General features: G+C 40.4%; 1 protein-coding gene across 1 annotated transcript in view; it reads right to left on the bottom strand.

The window, feature by feature from the left end:
- The window catches only part of LOC144371214 (uncharacterized), a 61,750-nt gene extending 53,050 nt beyond the window's left edge, over positions 1-8,700 (bottom strand). The window contains exon 1 of the mRNA XM_078033638.1: positions 8,473-8,700. Coding sequence (XP_077889764.1) covers positions 8,473-8,700 — 228 coding nt within the window. The remainder of the gene's footprint in view (positions 1-8,472) is intronic.
- Between the last annotated feature and the right edge of the window lie 12,621 nt (positions 8,701-21,321).

Here is a 21,321-nt window from a genome sequence, read left to right as displayed (position 1 = left end):
GCATTTTCTCAAATCTTATAGCTTCTAGTGTTCTTTAGCTTGTGACCACAAATACTTCTCTTCTGAGTTGGTGGAATACAAGAGATAGATAAGCCTTCTTTTTTTAAAAGAGAGAGTGAGAGAGGAGAGAGATAGAGAGAATTTTTAATATTTTTTTTTTTTTAGTTCTCGGCGGACACAACATCTTTGTTGTTATGTGGTGCTGAGGATTGAACCCTGGCCGCACGCAGGCCAGATGAGCGTGCTACCGCCTGAGCCACATTCCCAGCCCCTAGATAAGCCTTCTCACAGGGAAGATGATAGGAAAACAGCAGGGGAACTACCTTCAACTCCCACAGGGTCTGAGAACCATATTATACCATATGGAAGACCCTCCTATAGACTGACTATTCCAAACATTGTTTGCAAAGATAGAAAAAAGTCAGTTCATTGAACAAAGTGAGTGAAGTGGGTTTGTGCCTCTGCAGATGAGAATAAGTTGTAAAAAAGCAACAAAAGTGAGTTCAGGACTGGGCATTACAAGACTTAGCTGACAAAATCCTGAAAACAAAAGAAAACAAAAATTCAGAAAGCACTTTACCCACCTAAGCTTATTTGAGAGAATCAAATACAGATGAAGAGCAGAGGAAAGAGGCATATTCAAAGTGATATAACAGTATCTATTTTTATTAAATTTTTATTATTATTCCCCATAATTATAGAGTTCTGTATCACCTAAATTACTACTTTCTTCATCTTTCAGGTGTTATCATTACCTTGTTTATACAACTCATGCTGTTATCATTACCTTGTACATACAACTCATGTACACTGAATTTACGCTTGCATTTATGAGTCCATCATAGGAAATTCACAGAGAACACCAGAGGTGGCGCTGTATTGGTATCTAAGTCATCCAACGCACATTTCAGAAAACAAGAGCTAAAAGCAACCAATGATACTGCCACTTCAGAAAACCAGAGAAAGAAGAGCAAGGTAAACCTAAATTAACCACAGGTAGGTAAGAGAAAAAATGTGGAAGAAACCACAATCAGGAAATCCACAGTCTGCAAAATCAAGTTCTTCATGAACATCAGCATCACTGATTAACTGTCAAAAGGCTAAGAATACAGAGGACAGAGACTGGGGCTGTGGCTTGCCTAGTGCTTGGGAGAAACTGGGTTCAACCCTCACTGCCACGTAAAAAGAAAAAAAGAAAAAAGTGTAAAATATATAATAATATTAAAGAAAAAAACAAGGACTGAAAACCTACTAACAGATTTAAAAGTGTCATCATCAACAATGCATTGGGAATTCAAGATTATTTTAAATGTGCTTGACACAAATTAGACAACTTGCAGAAACTGGACAATTTCTTTGAGAGAGACAATCTCCTACAACTTACACACAGGGGAAATACACGAAATAGATAAGCCCATGGCAGCTGAAAGAAACAGACTCAGTAACTAATTACTTCCCCAAAAGGCAAGGCAAGGCTCTTTCACCAATTTTCTACTTTTTTTCCAGAACATAGAAGCTGAGTTAACACCTCCTAGGTCTTTCTGAGGCATAAGTTATCATATTATCCAAACTAAATAAATAAAGTATTAAAAAGAAGACTATGAATGATGCTCATAATCATAAATGCAAAATTTAATCATAAATGCAAAAAAATGTACAATTAAGTAATCACACTCCAGGTGTCTATGCAAATGATGTGAAAATTATGGGCACAGAAACCTTCACTGCAGTGACTACAGCAGCCAAATCCAGAACTTCCCAAAACTAGATGCAAGGAAGATGCACCTTTCAATACTGAGTGGACAAGCTGAAGTTTAACCACACCAAAGTGCATCACCCAGAAAATGAGCTCTGCAGCCTGGAAAGATACAACACCCTTAAAGGCAGACTGGTAAGTGAGAGAAGCCAGTTTGAAATGGCCAAGTGCAGTAAGATTCCAAGTCAAGAACATTCTGGAAAAGACAATATTATAGATGCACTAGCAGAACTGATGGGTGACAGGGACTTAGGGAGCAGAGAGGGAGGAAGGAATGAGGAGGAGTGATGAACCGGTGGAACACTGGATTCCCAGAGCAGTGAAACTCTTCTGTATGACATTATCTAGTATAAGACGTGAAACACACAATCACATCACACAGACGAGGAGCCCTAAGGTAAAGGATGAACTTTGGCTTATCCTAACATGTTGCTTCATCCATTCTCTTTATCAAATGTTCAACACTGGTTTAATAACTAACAAACACCCTACACCAATGCAATATGTTTAAAACAGTGGCGACTATCAGCTGGAGAGAAGGGGTATTTGATACTATGTGTAATGGCACATTTAATTGTCATCTTGATTGGATTAAAACATGCCGATGATTAATGAGCTTGAGGGTATGTCTACAAATGATTGACATATGGGATAGTGAGCCAAACTGGAGGACCTCCTTAAGCTAGGCAGCACCATCCAATAGAACGGTGTCTTGGGTGGGACAAAATTCTTCACTCTCCCAAAGTGGACTCTGCCAGTGATTCTCTAGTGAGTTTCCAGAATCATTGGTCTGGACTAAGGCAGCACCATTGATCCCTCTTGTTCTGAGGCTTCAGCCTCTGGGACTCTGCAGCTACTACTTCTCAAGATCTCCAGCCTGCAGATGGCCACTGTGGACATCCACCTTCGGGTCAAGTAGGCCAATCTAATGAATCCCGTTTGATAATCATACTTTCTCTTGATACTTTTCCTCTAGAGAACACTGACTAATGAACTATGTAAGCCTAAAATTTCTCATAAAAACAAAGTTTATCTAATAAAGAAGTAAATAAACTACCAAGCCATGAAGTTTTAAAAATGTATATATAAGAAACAATATTATATGCTAAATACCTTTTTCATAATAATGCCAAAAATAAAGCAAAGAGGAAGAGTCATAGTTACAAATTTCAAAAGTATGAACAAAAGCAAAAAAACTGATTTTCAAGACTATTTTCATCTGGAAAAAAATTGGATGATAAGTCTTCACAACTCATTCCAACTGCTATTGTAGTGGTGTGCACCTGTAATTTTAGCCACTAGGGAGGTCAAGGCAGGGAAATGGCAAAAGTTTGAAGCCTGTCTCAGCAACATAGCAAGACACTCAGAAATTTGGTGAGATTGGTCTTCATCAAAAATAAAAAGGGGGCTTGGGACTATAGCTGACTGGCAGAACACTTGCTGACATGTGTGAGGCCCTGGGTATGATCCTCAGCACAGAAAAATAAATAAAGTAAAGGTATTCTATACATCTACAACTATAAAAAATATTGAAAAGAAGAAAAAGAATAAATAAATAAGAAGAGCTGAGGATGTGCTCAGTGGTCAAGTGCCAGTAGGTTTATTCCACAGTAAAACACTTGCCCACCTCCAGAAAGTTGCTCACAAATTGAAATTTATTTCTGGAAGATAACTAAGCATGAGCATGTCCATGGCATAAATTCCCAGCACTCAATAAGTAAGCAAATAAATAAACAACAGTCTACAATACTAATTCTCTTGGGCTGGAGAGTAGCTTGGTAAAATACATGTAATGAAAAATAAAAATGATTATGATACAAAAGGTACATAATTAGAGGAATAAAAACACAACAAATCAGTGGAAAGACACTACACTTTCTCACAAAGAAGACTGAATGTTTCCATGATCTAAACTCTCACTGAGCTTTTCAGTAAATTCTGTAAAATTTAGGGCATGGTTTACTCTATTTTGGAGGTGAACTTTAAGAAAAACTATATCTAAAATTGGAAATACTAGGGTTGGGATTCTGGCTCAGTAGTAGAGTGCTTGCCTAGCACATGAGAGGCCCTAGGTTTGATCCTCAGCACCACATAAAAATAAATAAATAGGTATTGTGTCCAACTACAGCAACAAGAAAAAATACTTTTCAAAAAACTGGAAATAGTAAACTGTATCTAAGACCAGCCAAAATGTTGTACAGGATAGAGAGAATAGAGAGAGCATTTATGTTATCCCAACTTTCATAAGCTAAAAGGCTAGCTCCCAAAGGGGTGGCCCTATGAGGAGGCAGTTGGGAGGAAACAGGAATTAGGTGACATGGTGAGGGGATCAACACCCTAATTTAGACACATGAGTCTCTCCTTTGCAGAAAACAGGTGTCATTTACTCCTTCACTGATATTCAGTGATTAAATGATTACAGTTGGGTATTCAAGGTATTGCCAAAATTGTCCTTAAAATTTACAATGAAGACTGGTGTGATGGTGCACACCTGTAACCCCAGCAGTTCAGGAGTCTGGGGCCCTAGGCTATATAGCAAGACTCTGTCTCAAAACAAAGAATCAAAAAGGGGCTGGTGGTTAAGCACCTCTGGGTTCCATTCCTGATAACAAAAAAACCACACAGTTAACCTGAACCTGCCAAGTCCAGACAACAACAGTGAAAAACTGTCATCCTTTGTCAAAATCATCACCTTGTGAAGGACAGATACTAGTTTTCATGAAATCACATTCATAAATTTATCCACCACTATTTTTGGTAGAATTGGACTCAAATTCTGAAGCAATAATGCAAGACAGAGTTTCTCTGTATCTTACGTGGTATTTTGGAATCTAGGGTGGGATTTCAATTTGAAACCACTGAAAAGACAAATCTGAATCTTACAAACTTTCTATACATACTCAGGGGTAGCAAAAGGTAATTAGGTAATTAGATGTTTTCTTTTTCTTTTTTTCTTTTTTCTTTGATGCCCCCAAGATTAAACCCAGAGATATTTTACTACTGAGCCACATCCCCAGTCATTTTTATATTTTATTTTGAGATGCAGTCTCACCAGGTTGCATAAGGCCTTGCTAATTTGCTAAGGCTGTCCTCAAATTTGCAACACTCCTTTCTCAGCCTCTGGAGCAGGAAGGATCACAGGTGTGCACCACTGTATCTGGCTGGATGTAAGTTGGAATTTTTAACAACAACAAAAAAAAGGTGGACTTTAATCCACCTCTCTCTTGCCTCTTTAATAATAGTCCATCCCATTTGGCTCTGAATAAATAAACCTGGGCCTCAGATAAGTGAGCACATCATTTCAAAGTGATACACAGAAAGCTTTGGTGCTGAGGGAACACAGATGTGTCAGGCTCAAGGGGCAGGGAAGGTCCCTGACTGCAGGACCTGCTTCCTCCTGGTCTTCCTCATGGAAAGCATCCAGGATCACACTCCCAGGCACCTGGACCATGACTCCAGTCTATAAGGCTTTTCAGGTTTGCACAGCTCTGCACTGGGGTGGGTGGTCCTTATGCTGTGGGAGAGGTTTTGCCCCTTCACATTGTGAGAGACTAAAAGGGCAGGAGTCACTGCTCACCTGGCCCCTCAGCACCGGCATCCACAGGCTGACTGTCCACCTGTCTCCAGGGAATGGTGACAGAGCTTGGGAAAAACAAGGTCCCAAGGAAGTAGCTGTTTAGATGAGGCCTTTTCCAGAAGATTCCTCAGCCCAGGGCCCCCAGCAGCTTCCCTGAGAGGCTGCACCCCACACCTCAGGCTGCCCTCTAGAAGGAGCTAACCCAGGGCCTGAAATTTTGTTCACCCTGCAAGGCTCAGGGCAGCTGTGGGCACTCTGTGGCAGCTCCAGAAGAGGATAGTGGCTGAGGAAATGGGACTCTGGGAGATGTCCAAAGGGAACCTCTGCCCAAGAAATCTGACATGGTGTCTACACCTAAGGAACATAAAAGGAGAAGCACAAGACTTTTACAGCTGTGAACTCAAGTTCTCTATACTGTTGCATCTACATCAAAGAACCTTCAGAGTACTTGACTTTGGCTAACTAGACCACCATGAGGGTGGAAAGGCAGGGTTCTGCATGGAGATCAAACATTATCTTGGGCTATTTTAAGCCTTTTAATAGCCAATCATCTTAATTTCTGTATCAGACCACAATCTCAAAACTTCTCAGAATATATCACTGACCTTACCAGACGTCTCCAAAATCTACCAAAGCTCAGAGTGCAGTAACAGACATACTGAAGAAATTTTTTTTAATTTTTTTTGTACCCCACTAATCTAATGTTCCTACCAATGCAATTGGTTAATGCACTGATACACAGTTTCTTTTATAAAAGTTCATGGAGGCCAGGCACAGTGGCACACAACTGTAATCCCAGCAGCTTGAGAGGCTAAGATAGGAGGACTGCTAAATTCAAAGTCAGACTCAGCAACTTAGTGAGACCATCATGAACGTAGTGACATCATGTCTGAAAATACAATATAAATAGAGCTGGAAATGTGGCTCAGGGTTTAAGTTCTCCTGGGTTGAATCCCTGGTATATTAAAAAGAAAAAAAAAGAATAAAAGAAAGAAAGAAAATAAAGAAGAAAGAAAGAAAGAAAGAAAGAAAGAAAGGAGAAAGAAAGAAAGAAAGAAAGAAAGAAAGGAGAAAGAAAGAAAGAAAGAAAGAAAGAAAAAAGAAAGAAAGAAAAAAAGAAAGAAAGAAAGAAAGAAAGAAAGAAAGAAAAAGAAAAGATGGATGGATGGATGTAATCTCTTCCAAGCAGGGTCACACACATCATTCATGGTAACTAAAATCCATGTTCCTTAGTATGATAATTAATATCTGGGTTAAAATGAACTATTTTCTGTAGCTAGGGTTGTTGATGCCTTTAATCCCAACAGATTGGGAAGCTGAGGCAGGAGGATCACAACTTTCAGCCTAGGCACCATAGCCAGATCCCTTCTGAAAATCATACTGAAAAGAGCTGGGGAGGAAGGACAGTAAAGGAATCAGACATTATTATAGTGGCAATACCTTTTTTTCACAGAAAATTTTAAATGGGTTTCTCCAGAAAACTTCACCATGGTTAATTTTAGGACTGTCAAAAAAAGAGTGTCCACAAAAAACTGAAGATAAACTTCCTATTTTTGTGTTGCCTGGGCTTCACAGACAAGTCACCAACTGGGCTCCATGGTAACAGCTGGTGGGGGAGAAAAGAAAGAGGAGAAGAAGCTCTCCCCTCCTCAGGTGCTGTCCTTGAAGGGTTAACTTGGCCAGAACAGAGAAAGAAAAACCTGTTTTTATGTGTGTGATGTGACAACTTGACTGGTGACTCCGCTTTGTGAACTCAGCCATGACACTCAAAAAGCTCATGACTGAGGCCGTTTGTATTCTTTTGTTCATGAAAATTCCCCCAGGAACACAGAATGATCTATGGGACCAACTGGAGACTAACTGAGCACTACTTTCAGGATTGCTTACATTGCCTGAACCCCCAATCTTCCCTTTTGTGGTTTTTGTGCTTAAATATGGAGCCAATTGAAGGCAGGGGCACCACCTGACCATCTCATTCTTTCGAGAGCAGAGTGTCTGCCACTGGCCAGCAATAAAGGCTTAACTGGAATAAGACTGTGTGGTCTGAGAGTTCTTTGGGGGGTCCCGGTATTACAATGTGAACTTCTGAACCCCTCCCCTTACATATTGGGTATAAAATTCTGAAACCACTTGAACTCAGGGTTCAGGAGATAGATAGATTGAATACAGCAAAAGCATTACCCTCTGATACTGGCTGCAGCTCTCTTCAGTGCCATGTCTCCTTTGTCCCTACATCATTATTACCCTGTGTGCTTACCTAACTATAGGACTGGTGTGAATCTACATCATGGACTATCAGAAAAGGGAGCAGTTATACTCTAGTGATGTAGCCCAGAATTCTATATCCCTGGGATCTATAAACAACCTCCTTTCCTTATTCCCTTTAAAGCAGTTATTTTGACCAAACACAAGGAAATGTTAAGTGAGCATTCTTTCCCCTCAAGGATAATATTCACAAATAGAAAACAAATGCTTTCAAAAGTGTTCTTCTTGCCAGGGAAATTGGCACAGGGCTGTAATCCCAGATACGCGGGAGGCTGAAGCAGGAGGGTCACAAGTTGGAGGCCAGCCTAGATTCCAAAACACGGGGAAGGGAGGAAGGGACGAAGGGAGGGAGGAAGGGAGGGAGGAAGAGAGGGAGGAAGGGAGAGAGGGAGGGAGGGAGGAAGGGAGAGAGGGAGGGAGGGAGGAAGGGAGGAGGGAAGGGAAGGGAAAGGGAGAGGGGAAGGGAGATTGATTGATTCTTTCCAATATTTCACTAAGCGATAATGACAATTACCAGAAGGTGTCCATTTGAAACGAGTGGGAAGAAGAATGTCTGACCCAGCTGTGAGGTGGAGGGAAGGTGGCATTTTAGAAGGCAAGAGGCGCCTGCAATTTGGAGGACCTCCACTGGGTGGCGCTCCACTGGGAGAAGGAAGGTGCATTTGTGGCCCTGCTTCCTACACGTTGGGAAAAGTAAGTGCTGGCCACCGGTAGGGAGCAAAGGGGACACCTGGGACCTGAGCCACTCTTCAAAACCCAGGGAACCAGGGGACGGAGCCAAGGGCCACCCGACAGCGGGAACGCCGGGGCACTCGGCAACTCACCCGCGGCCGCCCTGAGGCAGTTGCTGACCGCCTACCTTCAGCGAACTCACCATTTTTGGCTTCTCTGGTGACCTGTGGGCACCCAAGATCTCCGGGAACACGGGCAGCGCAGAGTCACCTGGGTCGCAGGAGTAGCACACTCGGTGAGGAAGAAAAGCCGGGAGGTTGCAGAAGCCCGCCCTTCCCCTGCCTCTGCGCACTGATGGGACAGTTCCCCCCCAACAACTCGGATGTATGGCCTCCAAGCCCGCCTCTGGATCGTGATTGACAGCTAACATCATCCAATCACTGGCTGAAATTGGGTAGAGTGACAGATTCTTGGCCCCAGCCCCTTTCAGGAGGAGCTTCCGGGCTGTGCTGAGAAGGAATCCAGGTGGGAAGCTTTGGCTTAGGCTCTGGGACAGAGGTGACACCTGCTGCTGAGCTAGGCTTCAGTCATAGAGTGCTTTCTGAGCATGGCAAGGCCCCGGGTTTAACCTCAACACAAAAACAAAGCACAGCTTCTCCAGGAGGATGAGGCTGAAGGAGCCTAAGGTCAGGTCAGCATCTGCAAACAGTGAGACCCAGTCTTAAAATAAAATGAAAAGGTGGGGATGGAGCTCAGAGGACGGGGTCAAGCTCCATTGGGTTCATTACCCAGTACCTTAAAAAAAAAAGAACGATATTTTATTATATATTATATATATAATATATATATTTAATATATATGTTGTATATATAAAATATATATTATATATATTTTTTATAAAATATATAGTACATATTATATATTTTATATATAAAATATGTATTTTATATAATATTCTATATATAAAACAGGTATTTTGTATAATATATTTATATTTTTATATATATAAAATATATATTTTATATATAATATATATTATATATATAATATATCTATAAAATATATATATATATATTTTCCCCCAGCTGATGCGCAACCTCAAGCGACTTAGAAAGACACGGGTCTCAAAAATTTAAAACACTATTTAAAGATACCATATATATGACCCATATATAATATCTAAAAATGAAAACTATTTAGTAATTCTTCTCACCTCCTGGCCTCTGTTGCTTTGAGGAGGCTCCTGATCTATGAAAGGAAGCAATTGGGGTTTGCTCTGATGCTCAAGATTCCATTTCCAGCAGAAAAGGTGGGGGAGGAAGTAGGGCGATCCTCTAGGGCAGCAATGTGCCATGGAAATAAAATGGGTGCTTTGGGCTTAGTGTAGATGTTCTACTTCGACTGTTAGGAAGCCTTCTGCAGAGATGTGACTCTGATGACCCCACAGGTCTGGTCAGGTGTTCACCCAAAACCAAACAGAAAAGGTTATAATGCAAAGCAGGAAAGAAACCCTGTCCTTACCCTGTCTTCAGATGCTGAGAAGGAATTTGAGATTTTATAGAAAGGGTAATCATAGGCATGCATGGATAGAGGAACTTGTATCTAGGATTCAGTATTATCTGTAGGATTTAAGCTTCAGGCATCTGTGGTCTTATAACTTGTCTGTGAGCTCACACTCACTTGCCCCCTTGACACATGTCACTCTATTGCAAAGACTGACCTCACTTTGTCAGGAAAAAGACCCCCTCCAGTGTATTCTTTCCATGTCAATGTCTTCAAGAAAAGCCACAAGCCCTAGAAAGCAACATACCCCCAGGAGCTGACCCAGCACTCTCAGCATCCTGGGTTTAAACTGATAGTCAAATCAGAAAGAAACCAAAACCCTTCTCAGCTGGGCCCATTAACCCTGCATATAAACCATAAAAAATTGCCACTTGAGGCCAATACTACCTTTCATGTCTATCCGCCTCTTGGAAATTAAGTACAACTTTATTCTCTACTCTTAAGTTGGGCTTTGTGAAGTCTATCACATCCTGCTCACTGGCCCAAGTTCATTCTACCTAACAATATTGCCCAAGGCCAAGGGGGGGGCTATTGTGTAAAATGTCATATTCCCACAGGTGTGGAAAAGTGGACACATAGCTGCCCAGGGCTGAGAATTGAATTCCAGGTGCCTTTATTGTCCCCCATGGTAGAGATTGAATCGAGGGCAGGGGGACTGTGCCACTGAGCATCCCTTTTATTTTGGTTCAAAGAAGGTGGATGTGAGCATAACTGTAATGGGCCTGAGAGAATAACTTCAGATGGTGACTCCAACCTACTATCAATCCAATGAAGAAGTTGACAAATCAGAGGGTGAGGCCAAGCATGGTTGTTCATGTTTGTAATCCCAGAGGCTCAGGAGGCTGAGACAGGAGGATTGCTAGTTTGAATCTAGCCATCAGCAAAAATGAGGTGCTAAGCAACTCAATGAGAGCCTGAGTCTAAATCAAATACCAAACATGGCTGAGTATGAGAATATAGTATTTTGCTTTAAATGTACAATTGAGACATAAGAAAGGCAGCCTGAGGGCAAGTAGAGCAAAATGGAGAGTCACGTGTACAGCCCCAGACTGTCCATGTGGCAGATCCCGAGTCCATGCACCTGAACCACCCTGGACCCACACAGGAGGTAGGGGAGGGATCACCCTGACCAAGAGAGAAAGAAACAGTGTTGATTTACGTAAAGTCAAAAGTGACTAGGTCCAACATGCACTCAATCCAAGAAGACTTTCCTGGCACAAAAGGACAAAGAGAGTTGGAGACAACTAAGGGTGTATTGCTTTATATGAAAATATGTGGGGGTTTTTATACCAGGGATTTAACTGAGCGCTCCCTAACCACTGAGCCAAACTTCCAGATCTTTTTGACTTTGACAAAGGGTCTGGCTAAGTGGCTTAGGGCCTCCCTAAGCTGCAGAGGCTGGCTTCCAACTTGCAGTTTTCCTGCATTAACCTCCCAATCCACTGGGATTTCAGGCATGGGCCACTCTGCCCTGCAGCATGCTTCTTTAAACAGCCCAGTGGGACACAGGGAAACCCAGGTGAAGATCTGGAAGTTGGTGCACCCCATAGTACTCTGCCAAAGAGGAACTGGGGTGGGAAGTGGAGACCCTTGTGAACTAGAGGATAGAATGCTGACTGCAACTTGCCTACTCGCCCAGATGTTCTATCCTGTCACACTGTCAGCAAAAGCTGTGCTTTTTCTGTACCTGTGTCTCTTAGTCTTTTAGGGGACACAGGCAAGAATGGTGGGAACAGATGGTTAACAGAATAATCCTGTAAAATGGGCTCGCTGTGCTGATCTGCAAATGCATGATTTCCAAAAAGCAATTTACCTGCAACTCTGCCTGGCCCAAGTGGACAGGAGATGTCACATTCCTCAGTCAACTGCCTGTGATCTGCATGAGAAATGCAGGCAGGAAACCCTCGTAAGAGGAACCCAAGTGACCATGCGGGGACAGACTTTGTGACTCTTTCCACAGACCAGATTTTGGAAGAAAGGATAATTCTTTGGATAAGAATCTAATTAGAATGGCTCAGCATGGGCCAAGGTGACATAGAGTTGCCATGACCCTCGAGACTTGAAAGTATGATGTCACCCTGCTGTCAAAAGTCCAAAAGTGCACCTGGGCAGGACTCTCTGGAAACTTCTCATGGACTCCAATAAAACTAGAGTGCAGAAGAGGCACAGGGTCTCTCTGCTCTCTGAGAGGACCCTCTCTCGCCCTTGAGAATGTTCCCTTTCTCTTCAAGAAGTTCATGCCTGTTACAGGGCAACATGTCTGAAAACTTTCTGATGTGATTGCAAAAATCAAGGGTTCAAGGGGGTCTTGTCACTGCCTCAGTTTCTCAGGAGGTCCCAGCTCTATAATGAGTTCATTCTCTCTAAAATAAAAAAAAAAAATCAGACACCTTCATTAACAAATAGCAAAACAAAACAAACAACAACAACAAAAATAGATCAGTAACCAGCTAGACCAGCCTCTGCAATTTAGCTTCACTCTGTCTTAAAATAAAACTTGCAATAGAGATGAAGTTCAGGGCATGTAGTTCAGAGGGCCGGGCATGGTGGCACACACTTCAAGTCACAGCAGCTTGTGAGGCTGAGGCAGGAGGACCATGAGTTTAAAGCCAGCCTCAGCCATGGTAAGGTCCTAAGCAATTTGGTGAGACCCTTTCTCTAAATAAAATACAAAATAGGGCTGGGGATTGGGCTCAGTAGTTGAGTGCCCCTGCATGCAATCCCCAGTACCCACCCTTCCTCCAAAAAGACATAAGAAAATAGAATGTAAAAGGGCAGATATAAAACTAACGACATTAACAGTGACATTATATGAGAATTGACTGAGTGATCCTATCCAAAGGTAGAGGTCATCAGAAAAAAAAATAAATAAAAACAATGTCCAACTCTACGCACCTGAGACCCAGTTCAGGAAATGTAATGAGCAAACTAGTCCCATCTTTGCCCCAGATCTCCCTCCTGGCTTCCTGATACCTTTTCCTTTGGGTTCTATGATGTCTCCTCTGACCTTAAGGGTTCACAGAGAGAACAAGAAAGAATGAGAGAGATAGTTTCAGGGATTGATGTAGTAATCGGTCAGAGCCTCTTGCTTCAGGACTGGAAACCGGGGGCGTCATTCAGAGTGGCTCCCCACATATTTCCTCTTCCTTAATATTTGAAGGCGATTGGGAAACTGTATCTTTCAGTCACTGGATTCTTGTTCCGAGGTCATCATGATCTACTATTGAAACACAGAAGGCATTAGTAGAAAACATACTATCTCTAGGACATAACCAACTTGGAAGATCCAGGTTGTTGTTGTTGTTGTTGTTGTTGTTATTATTATTCTGCCAAACACTCACCAGAAGATTCTTCATTTTTTCTCGATTTTATTGGGAAGCCTTGCACTTGGCAATGGTAACATAGACATTGTCATTTGGCATGACGCTTCAGCCTCTCCACAAACCACGGAGAGTCAGACCCCATCATTCTTCCTCCAATTAAAAAAATTCTGCAGGAGAAGGGTGGAGTGTGTGGGAAGGGCGCCCCCTGCCGGGCTCTTGCAGGAACACGCAGCTGCAGAGTTCTTAGGGTCCCTTTTAGCCTCAGATTGTGTCACCTGAGCAGCAAGTGGAGACACACTCTAAGATCCCCCAGATTTCAGAGATGGGGGTATTTGCACAGGACATATCAATAACCTTTGGAAAACATTCATTAGTAAAATCATGTTATATTGATGTATGCATAGATTTTGGAGTGCTTCAGTCTAGAGACTGTTTACACATTCTTTATGGTGTTTGAAGAGAAAATTCTTATCAATTTGATGAGGTACTCTTTATCAAATTTTCTGTTCTTGCTGGTGTAGTGGTTCATGCCTGTCATCCCAGCAGCTCAGGAGGCTGGCACAGGAGGACGGCGAGTTTCAAACCAGCCTTGGCAACTTAGTGAGGCCTGAAGCAACTCAGTGAGATCTTGTCTCTAAATAAAATATAAAGAAGGGCATGTGGATCAGTGGTTAAGTGCCCATAGGTTCAATCCTCCATACCGAGAAAATAAAATAAAAAATAAAAAATTTTTAAAAGTGGTTTCTGATTGAATCTTCAGTATGATTCTAAGACATCTTTCCTCTCTCAAGATCCCCAAAATTCCCTCTTGTTTTTTTGTCCTGATAATTTGAGTAATTTTAGTATTTGCATTTCTCTGTGTTCAATGACACTAGAGTATATTTGGACACATTATACATACATAAAGTGTAACTTATTCTGATTAGGATCCTAGTCTTTTAGTTGTACATGATGTGGAGTTACCCTGGTCTATAGTTATATATGAACATAAAAATGTGTTCCATTCAGTTTACTCTCTTTCCTATATTATTCCCCTCCCTTCCCATAATTTCCCTTTATCTAATCCAATAGGCTTTTATTTTTTCCCTCCTCAATCTCCGTGTGTGTGTATGTGTGTGGGAGACAACTAGGCTGAGTGCATAGTTTAGCTATTGTGAATTGAGTTGCTAGAAATATTTTTGTGGCTGAGTCACTGTAGTGTGCTGATCTTAAATCCTTTGAATATAAATCGAGAAGTGGCATAGCTGGGTCAAATGGTGCTTCCATTTCAAGTTTTCTAAGGAATCTCCATACTGCTTTCCAGAGTGGTTGTACCAATCTGCAGTCCCACCAACAATGGGTGAGTCCCGGGTTTCTGTTCTCGTGACTAAAAGGCTCAGGGGTCACTTTAGTTAAACTGGGCTAACTGGGCTGCATGAAATAACCACACAAGAGACACAGATACCTTTTTCTTTGGGGTTGCTGTGACAGCTCCTCTGACCTTAAAAGACCACAGAAAAAGAGAGAGAGAGAGCATGCGCTGACCCCTTTTATTGAGGAGAAGCTATTCAAATGAGGCAAGGGGTCAGGTTTCAGGGGGCTGAGTCTATCTTCATGATGTCCACTGTCAGCAGATTGACTGACACCTGGGTAGGCCACACCCAAGGGCACAGTAAGAGGAGGGGACACACACAAGGCACTTCCATGGAAGATTCTATCCTAAACAGGGCAAGGGGTTATATTACAAATGAACAGGTGAGCATAGCTTCACCCATGGGGCTGTAGCAAGACACACCCATTTCTGTGACTGAGCGCCTCAGCACCCAGCTGGGGAGTGTAACTCAGTCACCCATAAGGTTGGCCTCCCACATATTCCCCCTTTCTTAATATAAAAAAAAGGAATGTAACTGGGAAATTTTCTTTCAGTCACTTGGCTCTTGGTCCAAGGTCATCACAATCTGCTATTAAAACACAAAAATAATTAGTAGAAAACATATTATCTTCATAACAGTAAACATAATAATCTGGATTATTATTACCTTTCCAACCACTCATTAGAAAATTTTTAATCTTTTCCCAATTTTATTGGGACACATTGTTTTTGGCCATAATAACACACATTATCATTGCCATGGCATTTAGGCCTCTCCATAAACCATAGGGCAAAGGACTCACTCTCATTATTCATTACATTGTCTTTTAGAACATCATTACTTAGTTCTCATCCTTCCATTAGCACTTATCTGACCATGAAAGAAGTTGGATGCAATTTAAGTCAAACATTAAGAAAATCCATACATTGTAAGTTTTAAGACATAGCCACAAAGGCCAAAATTGAATAAGCAAAAAATAATATTTAAAGTAGTTACTTTAGGGATTATGAGACCAGCAGTTTGGCTAGGTCTGGTTAATAAACATACACCTGTTTCAAAGCCTGAATATTAACTTCAGCATATTATACTTCTGAAATATTAGCTGGCAATAATTAATGAGGCAGTAAGTTGTATTCTTATAGGCTACAGGATATTTATTATTTTTTCTCTTCACTCTCATATATAAGGAGTTAATTAGGTCTGTCAGTAATAAAATACCCTTGGAAAATTTTATTTTAATAATCTTTCCAACAATTGTCCATAAAGGTAAATGTAGTCTTGGTCACTAAAGTCCAGCAAAATTGGCTGGCTTGAGTTTTTTATCTGCCGTCACTGGTGTGCTCAATTTGTTGCTCTGCTATTTGGCTACCTCAGTCCCAAGAACTGGTGATAACTGGCTGGTGACAAACCTCAAGTCAAAGTCCAGTAGCTCAGTTTCTTTTTGCAATGTACACAACTATTATAAGGTTTGAGTGGGGCGTGCCTGTCAATCTACATAAGCAAGATGATATCCATAAGCCAATCATCTTCTGTCTAGTGTAACCAAACTGAGAAAACTCTATGTGCTCATAGCTGTTAGTTGCAACTGAAGGCTATTCTAACATTTTCCCCTCTTCTATTAAATTTATTGTCAAAGGAGAACCCTGACGAGAAAAGAAAGGAAAAGAAAAGGCATAGAAAAAAAATGAGCACCAAGAAAGAGAAAAGCATCCAGACATGACCTATTACTGTAGCTGCATTTGTCTCCTGCTGTGGTGAGCAGGCAGTCACTGTTGACTAGGTCTCTGTCATTAGGGTTCTGATCTGAGCTGGATGTGGGGAGCAAAGCAACCATGGGGCAGGAGACCTCTCTCAGAAGGGGAGAAGAATTAGGCCTTTGCATCTCGGGGGGTGAGGTTCTTTGCCTCACCTTTGTTGGCCCCCAAATTTTCTTCTGATGGCCCCTCTGCGACTGTGCCTGTCTTTGGTTGTCTCTCCCTTGAGAAATTTTACCTGTCATTGGCTAACCAGCCATTCTCTGGGGCCAAACAGGGTGATGTGGAGTGTGCATGGCATCGTCCCCAAGAGGGCTCTCTGTCTTCTTGATAGGTAATGCCCCCCGTGGCCTCCATGCCAGCATTTACCCTAGGATCAGCAAACTCAGGTTACTTCTCCATGGAGGGCCCGGCTCACAGCACCGGGATGGTGGGGATAAATTCAGGAACGAAGGACACAGGCCATAGAAAGACAAACAATAATATAGTCACAAAGCTGAGAGAGACAGATGAAGAGTAGATCCCTCATACAGAACTGGCCCTTAATTGGTGTTACTCACATCTGGTCCATAGCTGTTATCCACACAGATGCAGAACAATCCGTTATTTCAACACTCTCTTTTTCTCAAAAGATACTTCCAGACAGTCTGTTTACCATAGAATCAGTATATAGGTATAACTGACCATTAGAGTCAGGACAATTAATTTAGTTTCATGGGTGGACTTTCCAGTCCACACTGCAAGACACTTTAAAGGTGAACCTGGAAAATAGGTCCATACAAGTCTTTTCATCATTTTTATTTACCTGACAAGCCCTTGAAGCTGCATGGCTATAAACTTTGTAGCTGGAAATTGACCTTCCTGGGCCAGGTTTCTCACTTATGATAATGATAACTGGTTTAAACTCTCCTTTGATATCTGATTAAATTTACTGAATCATGTTCAGTAACACTAAGACTCTCAATAATATAATTTAAGAAAAAACTTTTAAAGTATTTTGTAAAATCTAGTGTCTCTCTGGGATCCTGTATCCCCCCTTTTCTTTATTTAATAAAATTGAGTAAAGGCTTGGCATAAGTCATAGTATTATTAGTTTAAGTTATAGATAATAGTACAAGTATTTAAATGACTAAGAATAGATTTACCTTTTATTGATTATTAAAATTTTTAATATAGACTAGTCGATCCATCCTAACAATTTAGAAAGAATCCTCAATCTTTTTGAGAGAAGGTTTCAAAATCTCTATATTTTAGAATATTATCCTTTAAATAGGTATCTCTTAATTGCCTTTAAAAAATATGATGAAGGTTATTTTCTGTGTAGGAAGCAGTATATAAATCTTACTGTATTTTTTATGGACAAAAGATCTAGTTAGATAACTTATATAATATCAATGAATTTTTTTAAGTTTGTAACCTTTATTGTTTAAAATTAATATATAACTTTAATATGGAGAACATTAGTCTTAATAAAACTTTTTTTTAATTTTATAATTATCTAACAAACAAAATATGTAAAAATTAGTATCTCAGTGTCTTAGAATAAATCAATTTTAGTCTCTAAGGACAATTGTTAAAATCGGGATTTAAGTTAGTAGTTCAATATACTTAGTGTTTAATCAACAATGTGAATTTATTTACCAAAACTAATTTTTGTCTTAAACAGTAAGAATTATTAGGCAATAAGGATCTTACTTTAAAGAAATAAACTTACATTTTAATAGGTAGTTTATTATGTCAAAATATGGACAAAATCTTAGCTCATATTAGTATAGTTAAATTAGAAAAATAACCTTAAATACCCTTAAATTAATTATAGTCAGTTTAGTATATATAGATCTCTTTTTAAATTGTTCTAACTTTTTACATCATCTGTTTAGATAACAATATAAAAATCTTTTTTACTTAGGAAAATGAATATAAAGATCTTGTTTTACCCAAAGATAATTTCTTTCTTCTTTTTAGGATCCATGTGTGCTTTTTCTTTGTTAAAGCATCTTTTTCTTTTAGAATTTTTTTTTTTTTGGCTATACTTTGGAACAATTTCTGAAAACCTTAGGATCTATAAACAAATTATTATACTTTGATAAGAAATATCAATGAAAATATAATTAAAATCCTTAGATATTTTGTAGACATAATTATAATTATTTATCATCTTATGAGTTTGAACAGTAACTTTGAGAATTAGAAACCACTTGAAGATTGTATTTTCACTTAAAAACAAATTTATAGTAAACACATTTATCTCAAATATCTGTAACTGAAAAGGGAGAGTATCTGATAAATGTAAATATAAAGCATAAATTATAAGTTTTCTGTTGAAGAAAAACAGTTAGGCAAATATATATTAACTAATCAATTAGGCATGTGCTAATTATTTTATAGATTAACTGCCGCAGTCTGGCTGGGCACAATTCAGGAGCCACTTGTCAAAAAAAACTAACTTTATTTTTAGAACTACAAACGCCAAATAAAACCGCTTCTCAGGAAAAAACCCTCAGAGCCCAACTGCCACCATTGGCTTCCCACAAGCCTCTTACCCCCACACCAGCCTCTCCACCTCCCACAATTTTCTTGCTCTTGAGGTCGATTGGCTGGGTTGTGTGGGCGGAGCCAAAGAAGTCCCCCAATGAGCAGCTCCGTGGAGGAGCCAATCAGCTAGATGTTGCTGGGGCCACTGTGAGCCAATCATCAGCTGGCAGTCTGAAGGGCAGGAAAACAGCCCAATGAACATCACCGCAGAGGAGCCAATCAGCTAGATGCTGCTGGGGCCGCTTTGAGCCAATCATCAGCTGGCAGCTGGAAGTTTGCTGGGGCCCCTTTGGCTGTGGCTCTCAACAATTAACAAATATAGGTTATCTAAATATCTAAAAAAATATATATTAAGAATAAGAACATAACTTATAATTATATTAACTTTATGTAACCACGTGGTCTTAAAATATTTGGATCCATTTTAATTTATTCTTAACTAGGAGTGCACTCTTCTATGTGACGTCACTTGATGTAACTGTAATAAATCCTTGAGTATACATATTTATTTTTATAGTTAGGAATGACAATAAAAATTTTTTGGTCATCACAGGAACTTTGCTGGCTTTATTTCTGTTTCGAGCAAATGCATTCTCATAACCTCCAAAATTAAAATTAAAATATAAAGAAGCATGTTTGATATCTCTCATCAATAGAACATTATTTAGTATCACAACTATAGAGAAATGTCAGGTTATTTAACTCAGAACTAACTTAAATTTAGGGCTGCAATATAGAAACCTGTGGAATTAAATTTTCTTTGAAAAAGATATCTTTTGTTAACATTTACAGGTAGGCATTCTTAAAAATAGACTCTGAACAGCTCGGTAGAAATCTGAAACACAGTAATACAGGTTAGTCATTGGAAGGCGAAACTAGAAGTCCTGTCTGAGTGACTGTGGAAGAACCAATCGGAAGCCCGCAAAAGTATGGGAGGTGGGACCAGGAAGCCCGCACTTCCGGCCAGGCACCCCCTGGTTACCATGGTGATGAAAAAAACATGGAGTCCACTGCCCATTGTTGGAGCAAAAGTTCCCCATGTTTTCCTAGCTGATTGCATTTTGTTTGATTTTGTCTGCATTTCCCCCCACCTGGCCAAGATCTTACTGCAGTAGCAGCTTGTTCTGTCTCTGCCACCTGCAGTTGCAGCTCCTGTACATTCTGCACTTTTTTCTGTGGCATGTGGGTGCTCCAAAGGTTTTTTATGCTAGCATTACCATCAGATCTTAAGTTAGTCTGTGTTTGGCATTTAGGTCAAGTAATTCAAGGGTTAAAAGCACTGCTGGCTGCAGGGGCTAGGACCCCATAGCAAGCAGGGAGCAGCAACAGCAAAAGTTTCTTGTCCCCAGCAGCTGAGTTACAGCTATTCTGATTCATAGAACAATCAAGTAGTAAAAAGGTCCATTCATATATTCTGAGTATTGACAAAAACAATAGAAAATTGAAACTTATTTCTCTCCAGGTAAACATCACATTTTCTCTCCCTTTATCTCACTCTTCTAGCGCAAACTTCTAGAACATAAAGGCCAAAAAAATCTCTTTTTTTTTTATGCAATGCTGAGGATAGAACTCAGGTTCCACCCATGCTAAGCAAGCACTCTACTGCTGAGCAACAATTCTATCCCCCCAAAAATCTTTTATACAGATTTATAAAAACAATTTTAAATATGTCAAGAGATTTGTAATGTTTTGAAAAACCAATAAACAAAAATTTTAAAAAACATTTTAAAAAATCCACAAAAGCATGCTTTCCATGGAGAGAACTCAACTCAACAACATACCCCATCAATCATCTTAATAACTATATTTATTTAGAGTCTCTACAATTATACCCCAATATTGAAAATTTTAACGTCACAGATTTACTTTTTCTCTAATTCGCTTACTTTCTACAATTCTACCCACAATACTCTGCAATCCTAAGCATGCTTAACTTCTGGAGACAACTTTCAACTTCACTTTCTTTAATATTTAAATTGGAGTCCGCTTAGGAGCCAGCATTTGTCCCTTTTGTCCCAGGGGCTTAAAGACACAGACCTTTCGCCCACGTTGGGCACCAATTGCCAGGTTTCTGTTCTCGCGACTAAAAGGCTCAGGGGTCACTCTAGTTAAACTGGGCTAACTGGGCTGCATGAAATAACCACACAAGAAACACAAATACTTTTTTGGGAGGGTTGCTGTGACAGCTCCTCTGACCTTAAGGATCCGCAGAAAAAGAGAGAGAGAGAGCACACGGTGACCCCTTATATTGAGGAGAAGCTATTCAAATGAGACAAGGGGTCAGGTTTCAGGGGCTGAGTCTATCTTCATGATGTCCACTGTCAGCAGGTTGTCTGACACCTGGGTAGGCCACACCCAAGAGCACAGTAAGAGGAGGAAACACACACAAGGCACTTACATGGAAGATTCTATCCTAAACAGGGCAAGGGGTTATATTACAAACGAATAGGTGAACATAGCTTCACCCGTAAGGCTATAGCAAGACACACCCATTTCTGTGACTGAGCGCCTCAGCACCCAGCTG

The sequence above is a fragment of the Ictidomys tridecemlineatus genome, chromosome 16 (assembly GCF_052094955.1).
Source record: "Ictidomys tridecemlineatus isolate mIctTri1 chromosome 16, mIctTri1.hap1, whole genome shotgun sequence".
Taxonomy (NCBI): domain Eukaryota; kingdom Metazoa; phylum Chordata; class Mammalia; order Rodentia; family Sciuridae; genus Ictidomys; species Ictidomys tridecemlineatus.
This window is presented reverse-complemented; position numbering and strand designations above follow the sequence as displayed.